This window comes from Anthonomus grandis, chromosome 10 (genome assembly GCF_022605725.1).
Source record: "Anthonomus grandis grandis chromosome 10, icAntGran1.3, whole genome shotgun sequence".
Lineage (NCBI taxonomy): Eukaryota > Metazoa > Arthropoda > Insecta > Coleoptera > Curculionidae > Anthonomus > Anthonomus grandis.
This window is the reverse complement of record NC_065555.1, coordinates 21,683,557-21,701,223: the sequence shown is the minus strand read 5'-3', so window position 1 is coordinate 21,701,223 and position 17,667 is coordinate 21,683,557. Positions and strand designations below refer to the sequence as shown.

The following is a 17,667-nucleotide window of genomic DNA, read 5'->3' as shown; positions in this document are numbered from 1 at the left end:
GGTCATTTATAAACAGCAGAAAGAGCATAGGACCCAAAACGAAACCTTGAGGTACCCCACATTCAATTGGTTTACAAGAAGATCTTGACGTGTTAACCTTTACAAGTTGACTTCTGTTGCACAAATATGACTTAAACCATTGAAGGGATATATCTCTGAATCCATAGTGCTGCAATTTGTTAATTAAAATAATGTGGTTTACGCAATCGAAAGCCCTTGAAAAGTCACAGAAAATTGTTGCTGTTAAGTAATTTTTGTTGATATTTGAATAAACGCTGTTAAATAGGGAGAACATAGCATCGTTGGTGCATTTTTTGCTCAGAAATCCAAACTGATAAGGGGTTAAGATATTATATTTAAACAAAAATGACAAAAACCTTTTTTTAGCCAGGCGTTCTATGATCTTTGAGAGGGTTAGAAGACGTGCAATTGGACGATGGTTTGAGGCTTGATCTTTATCTCCTCCTTTATGTAATGGAATGATTATTGCAGTTTTAAGGCAGTTTGAGAAAGACCCCATTTTGAAATGACATGTTGATTAGGTCTACTAAATGGATTAGAGTACAATCAGGCATATTTGAAAACATTTTAAGAGTAAGCCTATCTGTACCAGTTAATGATTTGTTTTTTATTTCGTTAATTATACTTTGAAGTTCTGTAAATGATACTGGCGTAAAAAAGAAATTGTGAAAATTTTCATTAGAGAGATATGACAGAGGATCATCAGAAGGTGTTATGGTGTCCATTAGATTTTTTGCCACGTTTACAAAGTAATTGTTTAGGTCCTTGGGTGATGTAGAGATAGTGCTAGTTGAGGTAGAATTATTTCTTAGTTCGTTAACAATAGACCATGTTTCTTTAGCTACATTGGCAGATTTTGCCAGCCTCCCACTGTAATAGATTTTTTGCAGCCTTAATTGTTTTAAGATAAGTTTTCCTATACTCCTTGATGTAATTATGAAAAGCAATAGATTCTGAGAACTTTATTAGGTAGGAAAGTGAGCGCATGTTTTTTGCCGATACACGAAGACCTTTGGAGGAGCAGGGCTTTTGCTTTTTAGTTTTAATTGGCCTTAGAGGAAAAGATATATTTGCAATATCTGATAGCGAATTTAAGAATCTGGAAAACTCATTAATTTTAAGTTGTTCATCTTTGGGAAAGCCAAAAACAGAAATACTTGCCTCCCCTGCTCTTAAACTACTTTTGCAATTAGATTTACATCCGGGAACACAGCAGGGACTTAGCATGTTTCTAAAAGGCAAAAAAAATCTTCAGTGAATTCCTATATATAAATAAAGCTAATAGATTTACCTATACTTACAAAGACTATGGGTAGTCCTTACCAGATTTTCTCCAAATATGTTTATAAATAAAACAAAACCTACATTTTTTTATGTGAATAAAGCATTAACCTTGGCTCATAAGCATAAGTTTCTAGTTTTAGTGGAACACAAGATATTCACAAAAAATACAAAATCACACAGATAAGAGCACAACACAAAAATCTTAAAAGTGATATGTAAAATGAACTTAAAAAATCGATAAATAGCACAATGACCCACTTAAGAAGCCGGCCGGCTCCACCTGTTTCTGTTTCCAAACAAGGTGTTTATCTTTATAACCATTTATCACTGTTTTTATAGTATAGAACACAACGACACTGGTTGGGAGATATTACTAAGACTTAGTAAGTTCTTAATAATAACTACATTCATTTTCCTTTCCGAAATTTCACTTAAAAACTCAAGTTTAAAAGAGGAATTCAAACGATCCCCACTAAGTCCCATGAGAAGTGAAATGAAAACTGATCTGAAAGCCATTTTGTCTATGTTATCATTTCGCGGCTTGAGTAAAGTCGGCTGTGGTAGTATAGTACAAAATAATCGAACAAGTTAGATTTAGAGCACAATCTTTATTATAAGCGTAGCAATGCGCTTTCGATATATGAACCATCTTCAGTGTTAATTGTCAGTTACGCACAGGAGTTCCATGAAGTGGGAAAAAAACATTGTCACATATTAAAATAATTTTAAAAACATTTTAAGATTACATATAACACACCACTAAATCCAGAAGGACGTACATTATTTAAAAAGGCAGGACGTTAATACCCTTTTATGTTTATGTTTGAATTGACAATTGACAATTAGCACTGATGATGGCTCATACGCCGATAGCGCTCTGCTAAGACAATAATAAAGATTTTGCTTTGAATATATCTTGTTTGATTATTTCGTAATAATAATAAAGCAATACTACTTAGGGTTTAACAGTAAGTAATTCTCATAGGGATCATTTGATCTATCAAATTACATGACTACCTACTAAGATGACTATGTTACTAAGATGCTTTTTTCCAACATGCTCACTAAGCTGTCTTGTATGCTAAGAATCTTTGATAGACAGCAAAATGAGCTAATTGGTTAAAAGATTTTAAATTCTTGTGCAGAAGATACTTGGTAGGTCAAGCGTAATACACTCCTTTCTTGAGATCTGATACAAGCCAGAGAAACGCATAAACAGTACATGATATGGTAAATACCCTAATAAAAAAGGACAGACTAATTTCAAAATCTTATCACTTCAGTCGGAACACGCAGTTTTAGATTTTATTTTATTTAAAAAAACTAGTTTTTGCTAATTAAATTAGCAATAAGTAGCCAAGAAGACATACCTAAAGAATTAGTATTAAATTGATCACATTTTTGGGAATATGAAAACAAATTTCCTGATTTGAAGACCCTAATTTCTTTATATCATACCATAGTTATCGCTGGATCTATCTTTCGTTTTCGTTTATCTGATGAAGCACTGTTACAGAATTATGAAATTCAAAATGTGTTTTATATATTTGATTTCATTTTATTTACCTGAATAATGGTTGTAGATTTAACTACTGAAACATTGGTTCAAGTTAAGATAAATTGGTGTTTCTTTTTATTAAAAAAAAAGTTACGTAGGATTAAGAAGAAACGAGCTTACAGATCCATAGATAAGCTCTTGGGTATATAAAAAAATCTATTGCAGCTCAAGTAAATTATTGTGTTTAGGAATTATTGGACTTAGATTAAATTAAATTTAACGAAAGGTATCGTTAAAGGTTTACGTTCACATTTATTCTAAATACGTGAACAAGTATATTTTCTTCTTCTTTGCAATAATTGATGAGATGGTATTTTTTTATAATAATATTTATTTCTAAGGAAAACTGAATTATATGAATTATAATTAATGTTTTTAAAATCTCTATATTTCTTAATAATATATTTCTTGAAGTTCGCAAAATAATCCTATATGCCACATTTGGATTTTAATAAATTTTTTAATTATATTTCATTTAAAAAAATGTAGTTCAAAGATGGTTTGAATTTCTGATTTTCGAACTATTTTTTTCAGATCTTCCAAACTGGTAGCTTTATTCATTAATGTTTAGCTACCCCATAAAAAATTTATTGGAATGATGTCTTGATGATAATCGAGGCTCAGTATATGAGATTCCTCCCTTTCAAGTAACATGCACAAACCGAAGCTGCACAGCCACTGAAAAAAAGTCGATGTCATATGTATGTTTTTTTTACTATCCGGAAATAAGAATAATAAAGCAGAATTCGAGATATAAATCTAGTCAATTAATGATTTTTTGTTGAAATAGGAATCTAATAATCTCTCTTACTAGATCACTATAAATATTGTAGCGTTCTTACCGTTCGTTAAGGTGTGAAAAACTAGTCAGCTAATTTATTTAGCATATGCACACTAAACCCACTAATACAATTCCTGTATTTATTTACTAGTATTTATGGCTGATTTAAAAGTCGTCTTAATATTCTGACTTTAACTGCTCTCCCGGCGGCGCATGCTCTTTATATACTCTATTCCCGAAATGTTTCCAAATTTGGTGGATGTCGATATCGGCAGAAGATTCTTCTCTTGCAACTAAATGTCTTATAGAAATAACAATCAGAGCTTTTCTCTTGAGAACGACGTTGAGAAGTACACAAAACAGTACACCAAAACTTGCAGGGCTGTACACCTGAAGGTCACTTCTAACATGCCGCGAATCATCCTTCAGTCCAGGTTATTAAGTCCGCATGTAAGTTTGGGAACTACTAAACCTCTGAGATCCTTGCCAAGTAATTCCTCCTTTAGAGAACACAAAGCGGCTCAACTATCCTTATAGGTTAGCTTTTTATGTAGCGCTTCTTTGGTAAAGTACTCCATTGCTTTGACAACAGCTAGGACCTCTCGATGGATAACGCAATATTTATGCTCTGGCTTGGACAGCGTCTTACTAAAATAACTAATGACTTTTTCTTCTTTTCTATCCTGGATTTGGGATCGAACGGCTCCTATGATCGCATTGTCGGTGTCCAGAATTAATTCTTCTTCAGTCTTGGGGCCATTGGAATTTCCGTTCTCCTTCTGTTATCTTGGTTAGTGGTTTTGCCATGTTGACAAATCTTTTCACATAGCGTCGGTAGTAACGGCATATTCCCAAGAAGCTGCGCAGCTCATCTGCATGCAGCTCTTATCTTTGGGAACCTGCCAATCTTTGATAATTTGGACCTTTGAAATAGATGGGATTTATTTGTGCTTAACTTTAGTCCAGAACTTTGTAAGCTCAAGAACATTTCTTCTAGATTTTTTGTGTGGTCCTTTGATTTCCCTACTACAATAATGATGATAATCATCAAGGTAAACCAGAGAAGTCTTTTAAGACAATCCCAGTTCAGCCGTTCAAAAGTGGCAGGGGCACTGCAGTCCAAATGGATGACGTTAAACTGCCATAAACCAGCACCCACTGTGAAAACCGTCTTTTCTCAATCGTCAGCGGCCAAATCAACCTGCCAGTATCCACTTTTCTGATACTAATACTTACCCTAATTCAACGATTTGGGCCCCATCTTACTAAAAAACTGTTTTCAACTCAAATTCATGACGATTGTCTTCAATAACCTCAAGGAAATCAGAAAAATTACTTTTTTCTTAAAGATTTTGAAAGGCTGCTATTTTGCTATGGGTAGAAGCATCAACTTAATATTTGAGGATCATAAAGCATTCAGTGGTAGCTTTCAAACGATATATCGCATATCCCTTCTTTCTATTTAATTTCATTTTTTAAAATGGCGTTTCGCCGCCATTTTTAAGTTTTGCAAAATTTTGCAAGCTAGGGAGCAAAAAATAGTATTTAGATTGGTAATGATGTGTGCCAAATTTGAAATTTTTATGTAAACGCATTCAAAAGATAAGAGAAGGGAGGGGGGATAATTAAGAGGCGGACTGTATAAAAACTATTTTATTTGATTAAGAGCACAGGCATAACCAGACAGTATGATCAAGAAAGTGTCTCATTATATCTGTACTAGAGAGTATGGTATATAATATAATATTGTTTGTACATAGTTTTTTGTGAATACTGTACAGGGTGGCCAGATAAGAATGCAAAGTACTGTATTTTGGAAACTATTCGTCGTAGAGACTTGCGGTAAAAAACTTTATTACTAAAGTGGCCAAAAGAATATCGTGGAAAATATTTTTAGATTTCCAAGATGGTCGCCATGGGGCGTAACCGCCATCTTAAACTTTTTAAGTGATTTTTCACTGAAATCTACCCAGTAAATGTTACGAAAAAATATACGCTTTTTAAAGCTCAGCTCTACTCAAATAATTTTTATTTAACACTTTGTAACGTATCTATTAAAATAAAGTGGTGGGGGATAATTCAATGTTTTTTAAAATAAACAGCTGTAACTCCTAAACGACTGAACGCATTTTAACAAACTTGGTCTCGTTGAAAAAAACATTTATTGCTAGATATTCTTAAATCAAATCCGTCTTATCTGTGATACATCTAGTGCTTAGTAATGCCGCTAGAGTGCGTTTTTTGATCTATTAACAGAAAATTGCAAAATTCTCTAAAAAATTAAATGCAATAATATGACTTTTTTTTCACAAAAATGTAGTGAAATGATAGCTAAATAGGCCAGTGAAAACCGTATCTCGATATCTTATTCGTAGCCTGAAATATCGAAAAAAGAATATCTAGTTATCATATAATTTTAATAAGACTTAATATTATTTATTTGTCTTTTTTTCAAGGTTCAATGATAAAATGTTTTAATTTATTAATTTTTAAATATTCTTTGTTCAAAAAGTTTTTAAAAAAACGCGTATGGGAATAATAACAAAAATGACTGATTTTGAAATAAAAGTAATGCCTCCTTAAATGCTCGAACTGTCTTCCATCAAACTTAATGCATTGTTGGAGCCGCTTATGCGTGCACATTACAGCAGCTTCAATTTCTGCTCTTGATAGGCTGTAAATGGCTTTTTATATTCCTATTTTCATGTCGTCTCTAGTTGTTGGTTCAATTTGGTAAACAATATCTTTCAACCGACCCCGTAGGTATAATTCCAAACAGGTGAGGTCTGGGAATGAAATAGACTTTCTCGGCCAATCCACCTTTGTTGAAATCTTAAATCTACTTGTTCTTGCACATTTCTTGATAAATGTGCTGGACAACCGTCTAGTTGCAAAAACATATTTTGTCGTAATTGCAGGGGTATATCTTCTAATAAAAGAGGCAAATGGTTCCCCAGAAAATCAAGAAATACGGCACCATTTAGTGGTTGATCAAGGAAATAGGGACCTATACTAGTTTCGCCCAGAATGCCACACCACACATTGAGACTCCAATGGCCTTGATGTTGGACCTCCCGCAACCAGTGAGGATTGTTGTCACACCAATAATGCATATTATGCAAATTATTGTTTCCATCACTCCTAAAAGTGACCTCATCTGTCCAAAGAATTTCGGATAAAAATTCTTTATTTTCCCTAATGCTGCCCAACATCCAAATGACAATAATCTAACCATCGGTCAAAGTCTCCGTGATTCAAGGTTTGATATAAAACCATATGATATGGGCGCAGTCTAAAAATTTGAAAAAACACATTGCGAAATATGTATAAGTGGGGTATAAATGCAAAACGCGACATGTCCATTAGATTACAATTTGAGAAAACTAAAAAAAACCTTTTTCGAGGTTTTCATTGCTTTATTGAAATAAGTTTTAATTATTGTTTAAAACTGAATTGTTAAATATGTCTACCCTACCATTTTGATGAATGCATAATCATTAGGCTTCTTTTAATTTAGAGCTATATTTTGGACATGTCGCATTCTGAAACTAAGGCTTGGACATGTCTTATTTTGCACACAACAATCGAGCAGAGCAATGATAAACCCAACTTACTAAAATTATTAGCTCCCGTTTTTTATTAGGAAAAAAAACCAAGTCACTTAGAAAAACTTTATTAAAATAAAAAAAACTTTTACAAAAACTTATTTTTAGATATTAATTTCTTCGTCACTTATTATTTCATTCTCATCGGCATCAACCTGCCTTTCAAAATTATTTTCTACATTGCTGTCGAAAATATTTTTGAAATAACCTAATGCTTTGTTTGATTTTCCATTCATCCCCGTAGTGAGTCTTTAATAAGTTTGAAATGCTTTTAATTTTATCTTCTTTTATTCTCAGTCCAACTTGGAGTGTTTTAGGCCTTACTGCTTCAATTCGCTTCCCTTTTCTACAAATACCTTTTGCTTGTTCTAAATCACTCCTGTATAATGCTTCGCCTCAGACTAAAACCGTGCCTAATTTATTTTTGGTTAGAACGAATCTTTTTGCTGGTTTAAATTTGAAGTGCCATTGTGTAGTAGGTTTTAAAGTTTTTTTTATTTCAGTTTTCCAGTCGAAAACCTGAAAATCTACACCCATTTTAAAAACTGTTGCCCGATCTTTTATCATGTTCACGTAATGAGAAGGTTCTAGGATCTCCGCAGTTCTTCGGACTACTTTTTCGATATTGCCGAAAACTCTGTCAGGTGGCATAAAAGAATGACCTACTACAGGGAAAAATACTTGTATCTCTTCAATGTTCGGAGGCGCATTGGAATTAAACCAGTTGCAAAGCATTCCGATAAAAATCGAATTTTTATTCTGCCCCCCACAACCATCGCAGAAAAGTCGAATGATTTTGTTAGTAGCTTTAAACTCATCCGTACTTAGAGTATGATGAATAGCAGATGCAATCTCATTGGAGCTCTTGGGTCTTTCGACTTTTGTCCATGTATAACACCTCACGTTTTCTTTTGTTAATGACAAACCTTTGTCTATGACAACTCCAAAATTAAAAAAGTTAATTTGCATTGAAAAATAGGCCTGCTGATCGGGTAATTTCGGTAGGGGTAAATTTTTTTGACAGTCAAAAGAAATATTTACTACTTCATCGGAGTTTTGTTTGAGAAAAGCAAAGAAGCTTTTGGCTTGAAGAGTATGGACTCTGTGATTTGTAATAAATGACTGCTTTTCCTTAGGATCCGTGCATCTCCTAATTTTTTCTTTATATTGAAGACAGGTTGAACAAAGATCTGTTTGAGGTGTTCCGAATCCAACGTTGTATTTCCTATTAAAATATTTTCGAAAGTAGCACTGCTTCACTTTTTGATCAGGCTCAGCTTGTTCGTTGTAGACATTCCATAGTTTTTTTATGTTTAAGTCACAAGGCAAATAAACACGAAGTGGACTATCAGAGCGGCAATAGTGACTTTCGGTGCACCTTAATGATTCAATGAATGTCTTCATGCAAACATTTTTGTCATCGTTTTTCCCCATAACACGATCACCGCCACGATTCTCCTTTGGCGCTGTTCCTGTGTTTATAAACTTTTTCACCAGGCGCAATATTCTGTCCTTTTTCACTCCTAAGATACCCAGAAATGCCTCCCTACATACTTGAACTGCTTTACCGTCTTGCTGTCGTACCTTATAGGTTAAAGACACTGCTTTTGGCTTACTAGCAGCACGTCCTCTACTCTTAAAAGAAATGCATCTTGGTCAGCTTGCTTGAATAAAAACTTCTATAAAACTCCTTCATATCGTTCATGGTAAGATGCTAGCATAGAAATGGTCCATTACTTTCCCTATGTCCACATTTGGGAAATTCTGGTAAAGATTTAGGTGAATATTGTAGCGTTTTATTTTTCTACTCTTATTTTCACTAACGCTCCATTGATATTTCATTAATTTCAATAATTATATTAATAATTTCAGTCAACTTCTTTTATCGATATTTCTTTAAATTCACACTGTCAATGACACATTACTACTGTAACGCATCACTCTCCTGGTTTTATTATTCATGCTTTCTGTTGACGGTCCGTCACTCTTCTGGTTGGTCTTAATTAATGTTTTCTCTGATTGGATTGACATTGACAGCTCAGGCGAGAGGTGGGGTCGTAACTTATTTAGTCGGTACTGCATCCATTTTTCGAGGACTTGTTCCCGTGTCGCAGGTAGAAGCGCACGTAAAAGGCCAGTTTTTTATTTCCGAAGTTTGTGAAGCAGGAAGTGGCCAATATGGTTTATAATTTATAGTCCTTAATCTTGTTTCTTTAGGGAACTGTTTATTTTATAATTCTGGTGCAGGATGCCCGAGATTTTGATGGATGGATAATGAAACTTAGCAAGGTGAGTGTGTCACATTTTGAACGCCCTTCATTTTTATCGACAGTGAATACAATGACATTTGTTTTAGGGTTTTACTTTTCCGTTTTTCTCTTTGTTCTTCTTCATTTGTTGATGGCTGCAGGATTTTGATTTCCCCGAGAAATTGCTGTAAGCTGTGGAGCTGGAGCCAGAGTTAGAGCTAGTATTAGAGATTCCCAGTCCAGATAGCTAAGCTACAAATGGCATACATTCACAGCCTCGATTTTGAAGGCCAGCCGTTCATTTCTTGGAGGAATATACAGGCCAGTCTGTTCCATTTATTTAAATATTACTAACCATAGATTTGTCTCACTTATTTAAATTTTTATTAATATACTTTTAATTTAAATTTATTGCTACAAATATTTAATCAATATCATAATTTAATATGTCAATTTCTTATCTATAATTTTAGTTATTTTTGTTCAGTATTTTTCAGTACCTTTTTTAGTAGTTAAGTAGATATAACTCGGTTAAGGCTGATATGCCTTAGGTAAAAAGGTTCATGAACTTTCCCCTGCGTAATACAAATATTTACTAGAAACTTTAGTAATTGCAATTTATTTTTCAAGTGCTGAAATCTACCTAATAGTGAAATCACAATTTAAATGTTACTTTTGTCAAACTTATTTTTTTAATCATATCAACATTATTCATATTTTAATTCATAATAAATTATTAACATTTAACAGATTAGAACATGAGGTGTATACATATCTTTGATGTAAATATAATTTGGTTGTATTGTTAAGATATTTTTTTTGCCTCTTTAAATCTACTTTATCCAGGGTCGTTTAATTGTTAATTGAAACCTATATACCAAGTGTTTTTCTTAGTTTTCTTCATTTATAAAAAAAAAACTAAGTGGCGCCCTCTTATTTAATAGTTATAATTAAGATTATATTCTTTAATAGCCAGTCATAAGTGAACCTTCGAACAATCCCAAGCCTCCAATAATTCTGAGCTACCGTCTGCAAACTCTTGGCAAAATAGTAACACTGTAAAGTGAACGCCGCAATATCTGAAACAAAAAAAAAAATAAGCTCAGCTTGAAATAGCTTTGCCGATTGCTCGATTTTTTTTATGAATTTGTTTCTATAGGTTGGAATAGTCGTAGAAAATATGCATTACATTATTAATAATTTAAGCAATTTTAATTATTTCTCAAACAATAAAAACTCGGCAAAGAATTAAACAAAAACTTATTATTACGTTTCTTAGTTAACTATTTATTTATTTTTATACTTGGTCTTAACTTACCTTGCTACTTTAGCTTTTTCCCTTTTCCATTCTTGTGGTTGAAAAGATCTTTTTCGAGCTCGATTTTGGGTATCCGGCAAGAGTTTCTTGTTGTTATCGGCCATTATATTTATAATAATTATGAAAACACACGCACAGAATATCAACAAATTTCACCCTCGTGCTTGCATGCTTGTAAAGAAAAAAATAATAATACGTTTATACCAAAACATACGATTTATCAGGTGTTAGTAAGCTGCTCGCTGATTGGTCGTGTGGACAACGTCGCATTTTGCATCTCAAATGCAGGTTGCGATGTCGCATTTTGCGTTTAACCGAAATTTTTAACGAGCGTTTATAAGCGTAAATGTCGTGGTTTGCAGGCAAATATATTAGTGGCAGATAGAGAAATTTATACACTTTCTGGGTGCACATGAAGGTCATTTTCGTTGAAAAATGGACATGTCGCGTTTTGCGTTTATACCCCACATATGTTTGTGACATAAAAATTTAGTTGTGATCCTTTAAAATGTTTAGAATAGAGTGAATGAGACATTGCTCTGATACTAACGTGGGGATTGAATTCCACGTATGCTAAGACATTAATAATATTGTCTTCCCTTGTTCTAGCCGAGTGTCTTCGCAACTGAGGTCGAAAGCTGCCAGTATTACGCAAATTTCGCACTAAACGCGGAAAAATTCCCGCATCGCGTAAACGCCGATTTGGATATTGAGCTCTGTATACCCTTTGAGCCAATGCCGCATTTTGAAGACATTCAAAATATACCGCAATCATATCGACAGCTTCATCATTAGTAAAAGGCATTTTAATAGTTTTAACGCTTTACTTATGTGTGCAACGAACACAAATTGCACTGCCTAATTTTAATATTTATTGACAAGTTAATTTTAGGCATTTCTTTTTTCCGTCATGGCCTCCTCTTCAATATTCTGCCTACCTTGCACTTATATGCATTGATTATGCCCCTACGCGTTTTTTTTTAATTTTTTGAACAAAGAATATTTTAATTATTTAAAAATTATTAAATTAAGACATCTTATCATTGAACCTTGAAAAGAGACAAATAAATAACAATAAATATCGGTGTAATAGCGTCTTATTAAAATTATATGATAACTAAATATTCTTTCTTCGATATTTCAGGTTACGAATAAGATATCGAGATGCGGTTTTCACTGGCCTATTAAGCTATCATTTCACTACATTTTTATGAAAAAAAAAGTCATATTATTGCATTTAATTTTTTAGAGAATTTTGCAATTTTCTCTTAATAGATCAAAAAACGCGCTCTAGCGGCATTACTAAGCACTAGATATATCACAGATAAGACGGATTTGATGTAGCAATAAACGTTTTTTCCAACGAGACCAAGTTTATTAAAATTCGTTCAGTCGTTTAGGAGTTACAGTTGTTTATTTTAAAAAACATTGAATTACCCCCCACCACTTTATTTTAATAGATACGTCACAAAGTGTTAAACAAAAATTATTTGAGTAGAGCTGAGCTTTAAAAAGCGTTTATTTTTTTGTAACATTTACTGGGTAGATTTCAGTGAAAAATCACTTAAAAAGTTTAAGATGGCGATTACACCCCCTGGCGATCATCTTGGAAATCTAAAAATATTTTCCACGGTATTATTTTTACCACTTTATTTATAATATTTTTTACCGCAAGTCTCTACGACGAATAGTTTCCAAAATACAGCACTTTGCATCCTTATCTGGCCACCCTGTACAACACCGACAGAGTAAGGACCGCGTTGGTAATGTAAAGTCCAGTTCAGAGATCTATTAGAATCTTTGATGTGTCGCAGATGCCGCACTAACTAGTCCGTGCGCCTATGTCATATTTATTGTCGCATGATATACATGTTTAAATGCCAAAATTTTATATTGTTCATCTATGAAATCATTTTAAATATACGTAAAACTCCATGTTTTATACTATTTTTTATTTTTCTTTCGAAAATGTCAGTTTTTAGAAAGAAAATAATATCAAAAAATTGAAACGCGGACTAAAATCCAAGCATCTTACAAAATATTTCAAATACTTCCAGCACTCACAGACTTGTCACCTCTTTTTAGTCAGTCTATTAAATAAAGATAAAACATCTGCGTTCTGGCGATTCCTACTTTAGGCTGTGCAAGTGATTGTGTATCGATCTCTATCCCATTAATTTTGAGAATTACGGGGCCGTACCCAAATAAATTTTTGGGCTGTTTTTGTATTGTTAAATAAAAGAAATAAAAAATATAAAGAATTAATAATTATAATTAATCAATAACAATTTATTACTTTAATATTGCTTTAATTATACTTGGATTAAATTATATTTGAATGGAGGGATGGGTAATAACAGGAAGGAAAAAGGAGAGTAAAGATATGGGAAGTGAGGGTTAGAAAGTGGGTACAAGGGAACCAATGGAAGGAGGGAGACTTACTATAGACTATAGAGACAGCTCAGGGGATGTTCTCAAAGGGAAGCCGACTAGCACTAACCACTTTGGTAGAGTGGCGTGGATTCAACAAGAGTTCAATAAAATATAAGCGCCACCTGTTTTATCCCAGATGGATAAGAAAATCCCGATGATCAAGAAAACAGGAAATTACTAAAAGCACTATACCTATAAACCTGAAAGAAAATCTCACAAGGAAGAACAGACAGTTTTAAGTAAATCTATATTAAAAGAAAAGTTAATAATCAAACATATTATTTTAAAAACAAGTTATGTTGCCCTTCTTAAATATTAGACACTATATTTATTATCAAGACTAAAATCTTATATTATGTTGTTTGGGGCTAAAAGTTCGCGTGAGTACTTTCGAAATAGGCCTATTTATCCAGTTTACAAGATCTATACGGTCTATTTCAATAAAATAACTAATATGCACCTAGTTATTATGAAACTATTCAAAACAACGGTGTGGTAGTAAAATCTAATAATGAGAGTGATAACAATGTAATTTTGAGGTTAGTATTTAGTCTAATATACTACAGTAAAGCTAATGAATGTTGATAGGACTTTGGTTTACTGGTTAGGTTGTTTTACTGACTGCATGGTTCACTATACGTCACAAACATTGATCAAACCTGGCTCCAAAAGGGCTGCATGATTGCGATGGGGGACCTGGGTGGATCGGTTTAACAGTGAATGTCAATGTAGATGTTGTGGACGTTATTGGAGTAGATGAGTGGAGATTTCTACTTCTTATAATAGTGGATAAAGACCATACCGGGAGATAAAAAAAAAAGCCTGAAAGTGGAAGAATACCCAGATTGAGTAATCGCCAATAGAGTAAGTAGATATAAGCATTGATGGTTAAACTTAACGGTATGCGTGAGTCTACTTATATAAAATTACATGTGTAATATGTAGATTATCATAAACCAAGATGCCAAATGAAAATATTAGGACTTACCAATGGAATTGGCCTTTTCTCGGGAATACAAAACTGGACACTTAAACAAAGAACCTTGAAAAAGTTGGGATTTAACTACACCACTTATAATCCTGCACTATTGCAGTATGGCATTTAGAATCCACAAACTAAAATACCCAAAAGGTGAGTTTTCAACTTTTCATTGGAGTAATATTGGCAAAAATACCAAGAAACAACCTTCTTCAAAGGCTTGTTCTTCAAGACTCCTAGAGGTCAAAGATTTTCGCGCCAGAAATGGTTTTAGTAGGGATATAGAAGAATGAGCTAGGATCTTATTGGCTAGGATATGACTTCTGACATTAGTGAAATCAAAACAATTAAAAAAAAATAATGTTATGATTAATAATTTGAGTTTCATCATAAGGGTTGAAAATTATTGATATCAAAAATAGAATTAATACTGAAATGATAACTGTTTATTTTATTAATTTTAGCACCAGAATAACTTAGAAATTGCCTCTTAAAGTTCTATAATCGAGCTATGCTTTCGCTAACATTTTAGATTCATTTTATTTTCTTATTCTTTATGTATCTGACGAAAATAAACTGTAACAGTATTACTTTCGACGTGTAAAGAAATCTTTAAAGATGGGTCTATCGCCTTTAAAATAGTTGTTGGTCATGTGAGGCTATTATTTGATGTGCTTTGCCGGTTATGCTTTTTACACGTTTATGAAAGTAAAGAATTTAGAATTTGGACTGTGCCTGGACCGGACCTGTGCAACTTTTCACGCTTGAGTGGCCGTGACTGAGGTCAGGCGTCTAACAAAATAGTACGTGGGCGCATGTAGTCAAATTTTAAGAATCAAATGTATAAATTTTTTAAAAATGCTTAAAACATTTATTTATTTAATGAAATGATTAAATATCGCTTAGAATATTACTTTATGACTCTTTCCACATAAAATTTTGCGATTTAAACATGCACGTTATGTTACAATACAAGCAACACCGGCACACGGACTATTCGCGGCACATCAAAGATTCTAATAGATCTCTGAACTGAATAACTATAATTCTATTGTTATTCATTTTTAATATGGAACAAAATGATGTACCAATATTATACAAAATAATTCATAAAATAAAAAATATATGTTACCTGCTAAAAATATTATAGTGATGCCACAAGCAATGATATGATATAAACACCTTATAACCGTTTCTAATTTGGTAACCAGAAAATAAGAAGTAAATACACTTTACAATATAAAATGTCTGCACAATAGGTGAATTATAAATATACCTAGAAAGAGGATATTTATTAAATCAAAGTTTAAATATTATTAAAATTAAATTATCTTACCAGCCTTGTACTATGGGATGGACAACGAAGAACATCAGGTGATATCCCAGCACTTGAACATAATGATAGATAAGTTTTCCAAAACGATTTCTACGTATGTAGATAAATCTATCGATGATCATAAATAAGGTTAGTAAGATAAAATTTGCAATAAAATACAATGGAACTCTGTTGCTCTGGAGGATCTGGATTATGCCAGAGTAGTCATTTAAATTCTAAAAAAAATATTTAGCTATTACAAAAAATAAGATATGACGTCATAATTTTTTAAAATGAAATGCTATATTTTTTGTTGCATTTATGAAATATAGGCGTTCCAAGCAAGTTTCGTCTAACTTACCTTATCTCAAAACTCAACTGTTTCAGAAATATTTACATTTAACCAACAAGAAAGCAAGTAAAATGGAGGATAAAATGTTATAAACTGTGAAAACTCTTATTAATGTATCAAGTGTTCAAACTGATACCCATTTACTTCTTGGCAGAAGGCAAGACGGTTTACAAACTCATGTAAAACACTATCAATTATTTCGGGTGATATACGTCTAATTTCATATCTAATTCTATTTAAAACTTTTACGTTGGTTGGCTTCTCAATATAAACTTTACTTTTCAGATACCCTCATAGAAAATAATAGCAGGGATTTAGGTCTGATGACCTGGTCAGCCACTCTATTGGCCCTCTTCGTCCTATCCATCTTCCTGGGAACACTGTATCCAAGTAATTACGGACATCTCGAAAGAAATGTGGCGGTGCGCCGTCTTGCTGAAACCACAAATTATCTGTCGGGACAGCAGGGACTTGTTCGTCTGGGTATAGGGCAGCCAAAGCAGAAATAAGATCTGAAGAAAATTCAAATAGCGTTGTCCCGTTATGTTTTCTTCGAAAAAGTATGGCCCTATTACTTTATTTTCCACGATACCAGCACAAATATTTATAGATTTACGGTACTATATATGAGCCTCAGTTGCCCAGTGTGGACTTGAAACTAAAAACAGTACCGACAATTTTGCCGATTTACGACACCGTTTAAACAACAAGTTGCTTCATCCGAAAATAAAACTCGTAACACAAACTGACGGTTATTACTGCAAATGTTCATCATTTGCATGCAAAATTCTTTCTTCGATCAGGATCGTCCGCATTTAATTAGTGTATTAGTCTAATTTTATAAGAGTGGTATTCATTTGCTTTTAAGATGCGTCTTACTGACGTTCCGGCTATATTATTATCAACTGAAATTTGTAAAGTTGCATTGTTTGGATTTTCTTCGAGAGCAGAACGTTTAATTTTGTTTCTTCAGAAATTTTTGGACGATCTGATCTTGGCAAATCCCTAACATGACCAAGTTATGAATTTGTGCTCTATTCTACTAACTGTTGACTGAGAAATAGGATGGTTTGGGTATTTGGCATTAAACAGTTCACTTACTTCTTTTTGCATGCGCACTCGATCCCCGTATCCTAGCATCAACAAAATTTCAATTCGTTGGGTTTCCGTTAAATTAGCCATAATTTTTTCAGATTCTTTACAAGTGCAACCATGGAAATAGAAACAATTGGCAGTGTTTATAACATTATTTTTATCCTCGATTTTACCTTAATTTGTAAATAGACGTACTTATTTGTTTTCTTGTTATTTAAATGTAAATATTTCGGAAACAGTTGAGTTTTGAGATAAGGTATGTTATATTTCATAAATGTAATAAAAAATATAGCATTCCATTTAAAAAATGACCGATGACGTCATATCTTTTTTTTTGTTCCACCCTGTTTACAAAAATGTATGTGAAATAATGCACAACTTAAAATAAAAATCGACGGGTCCGAGCGTTTTCTCAAAAAATCATGTCTCTAATTTTTATCGAATTTATGCGGAACTTTAGGCGGTCAATATATATATATATATATATATATATATATATATATATATATTTATTATATATATATATATATATATATATATATATAATAAATCATTATATATATATATTTTATGGTACTCTAAGACCTGGCTCATTAACAAACTCCATTAGCAAAATGTTTGTAGTAAACTTAATAGATAACAGTTATGAGATTTCCGATTGTTTAGCCATTTTTATT

General features: G+C 32.8%; 2 protein-coding genes across 4 annotated transcripts in view; both read right to left on the bottom strand.

Annotated features, from left to right (window-relative positions):
• LOC126741170 (piezo-type mechanosensitive ion channel component-like) overlaps positions 1-17,667 on the bottom strand; it is a 213,716-nt gene that overhangs the window by 45,596 nt on the left and 150,453 nt on the right. For all 3 annotated transcript variants that reach the window (XM_050447517.1, XM_050447518.1, XM_050447519.1), the window contains 2 exons: positions 15,565-15,779; positions 15,361-15,504 (listed from right to left, as the gene is read on the bottom strand). In XM_050447517.1, coding sequence (XP_050303474.1) covers positions 15,361-15,504; positions 15,565-15,779 — 359 coding nt within the window. The remainder of the gene's footprint in view (positions 1-15,360; positions 15,505-15,564; positions 15,780-17,667) is intronic.
• Positions 6,099-15,210, bottom strand: LOC126741171 (uncharacterized). Its single transcript, XM_050447520.1, has 2 exons — positions 10,817-15,210; positions 6,099-10,577 (listed from the first exon to the last, which is right to left on the bottom strand). Exon 2 carries the CDS (start codon positions 8,681-8,683, stop codon positions 7,646-7,648), a length of 1,038 nt encoding a protein of 345 aa, XP_050303477.1. The 5' UTR covers positions 8,684-10,577; positions 10,817-15,210; the 3' UTR covers positions 6,099-7,645.